The 5,593-nt window shown below is 40.4% G+C and overlaps 1 protein-coding gene across 1 annotated transcript; it reads right to left on the minus strand.

Annotated features, from left to right (window-relative positions):
* Positions 1-952: 952 nt before the first annotated feature.
* LOC122555534 (cysteinyl leukotriene receptor 2-like) lies at positions 953-5,309 on the minus strand. Its single transcript, XM_043701556.2, has 2 exons — positions 5,161-5,309; positions 953-3,542 (listed from the first exon to the last, which is right to left on the minus strand). Exon 2 carries the CDS (start codon positions 3,504-3,506, stop codon positions 2,553-2,555), a length of 954 nt encoding a protein of 317 aa, XP_043557491.1. The 5' UTR covers positions 3,507-3,542; positions 5,161-5,309; the 3' UTR covers positions 953-2,552.
* Positions 5,310-5,593: the final 284 nt, after the last annotated feature.

The following is a 5,593-nucleotide window of genomic DNA, read 5'->3' on the forward strand; positions in this document are numbered from 1 at the left end:
GACCTGGAAAAATGGTGTACTGAGAACAACCTAGCTCTCAATGCCAGCAAAACCAAGGAACTCATTATTGACTTTTGGCGGGATGACACCCTACATATTAACAGCACAGAGGTGGAATGAGTGGAGAGCGTCAAGCTCCTGGGAGTGGTCATCCAGAACAAGCTTTCTTGGACTCTTCATGTGGATGCACTAGTTACAAAGGCCTAAAATTGTCTCTTCTTCCTCAGGCAGCTGAGGATATTTGGCATGATGGCGAATACCCTTGCTAATTTTTATAGGTGGACCATCTAGAGCATTCTGTCTGGATGCATCACTACCTGGTATGGCAACTGTACCATTCAAGACTGGAGACGGTTACAGAGAGTGGTGAACTCAGCCCGGACAATCACAAAGGCTATTCTCCCATCTATAGAATCCATCTACCAGGCCAGCTGCGAAGGAAAGACCACCAGCATTCTTAAAGATCTATTCCACCCTGGCAATGTTTTTCTACAACCTGTACCATCGGGGAGAAGGTGCAGAAGCCTGAACACACGCATTGGCTGGTTTTGTAACAGTTTCTACCCTACTGTTGTTAGAATATTGAATGGACTCACAAACTCTTAATATTTGCCTGTTTTTGTGTTTTTATTTTTGTCACTGTTTACCTATTATTTACTAACTATGCTACCTAACTCTGTGATTTGGTTGTATTGCCCTCAAGGCAAAGCTTTTCACTGTGCCTCAGTACACATGACAATAAATTCAATTCAATTCAATTCAATTCATAAAATCATGAGGGGCATGGATCGGGTAAATAGACAAAGTATTTCCCCTGTGGTGGCAGAATCCAGAACGAGAGGGCATAGGTTTAGGGTGAGAGGGGAAAGATATAAAAGGGACCTAAGGGACAACTTTTCACACAGAGGATGGTGCATGTGTGGAATGGGCTGCCAGAGGAGGTGGTGGAGGCTAGTACAATTACAACATTTAAAAGGCATCTGGATGGGTATATGAATAGGAAGGGTTGAGAGGGATATGGGCTGGGTGCTGGCAGGTGGGACTAGATTGGGGTGGGATATCTGGTTGGCCTGGAAGAGTTGGATCAAATGGTCTGTATCCATGCTGTACATCTCTATGACTCTTTGACTGGGCAGGTGCACAGAAAGTGGATTTTTCCACAGTTCAAATTTTTGAATCTGGTTCGCATGCTGTATAATATTCTCACAAAGATATTGGAATTTCAAATATAGGTAGATAAGTATCCTTTTAAAAAGACTGAAAGAGTGTAACCTACTGGAAAAGGAAACACTGAATTATCACCTTCAAGTTCTTTTCTTTTCTTGGTATGAGTGGAAAATGGCGCAGCTAAAGTATGTGCTTATATCTGTTCATACAGCTAGTTTTTCTGAAACAAGTTGCTTGCCTGTCGCCAAATGCTGTAGCTTGAAGGAATCCATTCCACATCAAATACAGTCATCAAGGAGACTATGCTGCTCTTACTGCCTGTCATAGCTATATTAGGAGAATTTTAGCTTGTTAATGAACCTCTTTGATCACACTATGAAAACAGGTCTCATACCCATCAGGTCCTGGAGTGCACCTCAAACCAAGAGCTTCTGAATTAGCAGCAAAGATACTATCTGCTGCGCCACAAGACTTCCTGAGCATAGTCAGTATGCCCAGAAGTCAAGTCATTGGTATGTTCTGAAAGGCTGTGAATCTTGTTGATGACTTACCAGCAAAAGGAAAAATTTTAATGAGATAACAAGATGGGGCTTAGTAAATGACAAACGCTGGGGACTAATAAGAGACAAATTCACAGTTGTGGAAATAGAAAACAAATGTATGAAGATCAGATAAATTATTCAGCTTTGAATTGAAAATAATTCAAATATGATGTTATGATCAATAACAACTTAGAATTTTATAGTGCCTTTAATGTAATGAAAACACAGAAATTGCATTACCAAATGAAGTTTGACACCAACTCAAATAAGAAGATATTAGTGCAGATGATTGAAAACTTTGTAAAAGGGGTGGATTTTAAGGAGTGACAATAAAGGGGAAAAAAGAGCTAGTGAGAGAGAGAGGTTTCGGGAGAAAACTCAGCTCTTAGGACCTGAACAGCTGAATACCCAGCGATGGTGGAGTGATTCAAATTAGACATGCATAGAAGGCCAGGTCTGAAGGAATTCAGATGTCTCACAGGATTCTTGAGCTGGCTATTCCAATTGCAGGTTTAAAAGGAAACACAAAGCAACCGAATCTGCAATTGTTTCAACGCGGAATTACTTATAATGTTCGAACAACACCGTGTAAGAAAAAGCCTCATTACTCTTAAAAGACAAAAAGGACTCAATTTATCTTTCAGCTTGGAATCATACTCGCAGGAAAACGTTGTACGGAGTTACTTGCTTGCAGGCCACAACTGCCATGGCAATAAAATCAAAATTAATTATTTGTTAGAAAGTAGTTTTAACGTCACTTTTTGTATTCTGCAATAGGAGAAATACCGAAAACCATTGATCATAAGTGATAATAATTAAATTTATAAATGTAATCAGGTTTGATTAATTGGCAGAGGAGATGCCTTTGAATATGTTCTGCACTGTGCTTGTCAGCTTATCTCTAAAGTTTTCTGCTGCGAAGTAATATAAAAACGGGTCCAAACAGGGGTTGATCGCTGCAATACATAAGGTAACCACTGAACCTATATAAACTACACAATGAGTTCGGTATGTATTTTCGTTGCTTGTCTTTAGGCTAACGTACACAGTTCGTAGAATGTGATAAGGCAGAAAATTGATTAGAAATATAAATATTATAATAATAATTACAACAACAGCTTTTTTGCGGGAGCTAAATTGCTGCTTATGCGTTATCTTTGAAGTTAACAAAGACTTAACAACAGATATGTAGCATACAATGATAATAAAGAACGGAATAATACAACCCACGATCAGGGAAAACAAGTTCATGGGATATATTTGAGTAGTCGCATTGCTGAATTCAAAGCATTGTTCACGTGTTTCATTTGTCATATTGTAACTGCTAATCTGCAAAGGGCTGGATACTGCTCCCACAAACACCCAGACTGCAACACACATGATTCGCACAGTTCCAACATTTCTATATTTCAAACCTTTAATTGGATGCACTACGGCGAAGTACCGCAAAACACTCATCAGGGTCAAAAAATAGATGCTGCAATACATGTTGAGGTACAGAGCATAAGTCAGCAACATGCAGAAAGCATTTGAAAGCTCCCATTTCCTGTCATTCCAATAATAGTGAACCCGCCAGGGCAAAGTGCAGACAAAGAGCAGATCTGATATTGCCAGATTTACCATAACGATGCTGAATGCCGTCTTCCTTTTGTATAGCTTCAGGAATACGTATAAACAGAAGACATTTTGAATAAATCCAAAAATAAATATGGTGATATACGTTGGTACAAAGATGCCAGCTTTGAATTTGCTGATGTACGAACATGAGTCCTCTTCCAAGTTGCTGGCGTTATTCATTCTTTGCTTGGTGAAAATCGGAGCACTCGGACGTTTCTGCAGAAGGAAACCATTACTTTTAGCGATGGCAAATGGATGAGTGTTTAAACATATTTATATGTTGCCTTGATTTAATGCTGCAAATTATATTTATTTCACAAAAGCAAATCCCAAAGCCAAGTGATAGTCCCCTGTGTTGAAAGTGACTACTGTAGTCTGCTACCTAGATAGCAACATTGTTGGCATCATTCCAATTATACAGCGAAACATACCTCTACCAATATTGGACTATTCTTCTCTTCTGGTTGTTATTGTCTTTTAACTCGGTTGTCAGTTTTGTAGTCTTTGTGCACTGACTTGGGCTTAATCCAGTATAGCCTTCTTCAAGTAAGGAGACCAAAACTGCGCACAATACTCCAGGTGTGGCCTCACCAACACCTTGTACAATTGCAGCAGAACCTTCCTGTTCTTCAATTCAATCCCTTTAGCAATGAAAGCCAATATTCTGTTTGCCTTCCTGATTACCTGTTGCATCTGCAAGTCAACTTTTAGTGATTCATATACCTCTGCACAATAGCATGCTGCAATCTTTCACCCTTTAAATAATACTCTGACCTACTATTTTTACTTCCAAAGTAGATAACCTCACATTTATCAACATTGTACTCCACCTGCCAGACCCAACTTACCTAAATTTCTCTGCAGACCCTCCACATCCTCTGTATAGTTTGCCTTTCCACTCAGTTTAGTGTCATCAGCAAACTTGGATACAATCTCCTCTTCCAAATGATTTAAATATATCATGAACAGTTGCGGGCCCAACATTGACTCCTGTGGCACCCCACTCACCACAGATGTCCGACCAGAGAAAGACCCATTTATCCCAAGTCTTTGCTTTCTATTGGGCTAACCAGACCTCTACCCATGCTAGTACATTCCTGCAATTCCATGCGTTCTTATCTTATGGATGAGTCTTTTGTGCCACACCTTATTGAACGCCTTCTGGAAATCCAAGTATACAATAGCCACCTGTTTCCACCACCCCGTGCACTTGTTACACCCTCTAATGACTCTAATAAGTTTGTCAAACACGACCTCCCTTTCCTGAATTCATGCTGCGTCTCTCTGATGGAACCCTTTCCATCCAGATGTCTCACTTTTTCTTCTTTAATGATAGCCTCCAGCATTTTCCCCACTACAGATGTTAAGCTAACTGGCCTATGGTTACCTGCCTTTTGCCTGCACTCTTTTTTTAAACAGCAGCGTGACATTCCCTGTCTTCCGGTCTGCTGGGACCTGCCCGGAGTACAGTGAATTTTGGTAAATTACCATACATGTTCATGTATGGTGTATATAATTTGTAAGTGTCGTTGTGCTCCTCTGGCTTTGGCCTTGCACCTGTCCCCAGCTCACAATATTCTTTCCCTATGATCTAACATTACAGTAAATCTCCACTCCCGGAGCAACTTCTTTGTAACCTTCGAGGGTGGGTTATAACAGCCAAGAATCAGACCGTGAGCGATGACATTCAAGTTCAAGCAATCCTGCTCCAATGGACCCACTTCTGTGGTTCAACATTTAGCTTCGTGCGAATAATCGTTGCCCCCGAGTCACTGCGATCATTTGAGCATACGAGTTGACTTTTAAAGCATTTAAAAACTTTCAAAACTGGTACCTGATGAAGGAGCAGCGCTCTGAAAACTAGTACTTCCAAATAAATCTGTTGGACTGATGTGTGATTTTTAACTTTGTCCACCCCAGTCCAACACCGGCACCTCCGCTTTATGAAGACAGAGAGCTTCTCAATATCATTTCACAACGGAAGCTCAGACGATTAACCACACAGTGTGAGTAAATACATGACAGTGCCGGATTGTTGTTTTTGGCACTATACCATTGTACTGGGCGGTAACTTGAGCCTGTAGCTGACCAATCACGTTCCCGTGAATTTGAGCTCATGCGTCTCAAATTCTCATCAGTTTACTTCCATATTTTCCCCCTTACCTGATCCCTCCTACTTTTTGGTGAAAATTGAAACTAGAGAAACTACCCAAAAGTAGAAATTCAGATCCGATGTATAATGTTAACGTTAGATAAACATATCAACG

This window comes from Chiloscyllium plagiosum, unplaced genomic scaffold, assembly GCF_037043375.1.
Source record: "Chiloscyllium plagiosum isolate Xiang-an unplaced genomic scaffold, Cpla_swu_hap1 HiC_scaffold_12, whole genome shotgun sequence".
NCBI classification, from domain to species: Eukaryota; Metazoa; Chordata; class Chondrichthyes; order Orectolobiformes; family Hemiscylliidae; genus Chiloscyllium; species Chiloscyllium plagiosum.

Coding starts and splice junctions, on each gene's coding strand:
- LOC122555534 (XM_043701556.2), bottom strand. CDS start 3,506: ATGAATAACGCCAGCAACTTGGAAGAGGACTCATGTTCGTACATCAGC.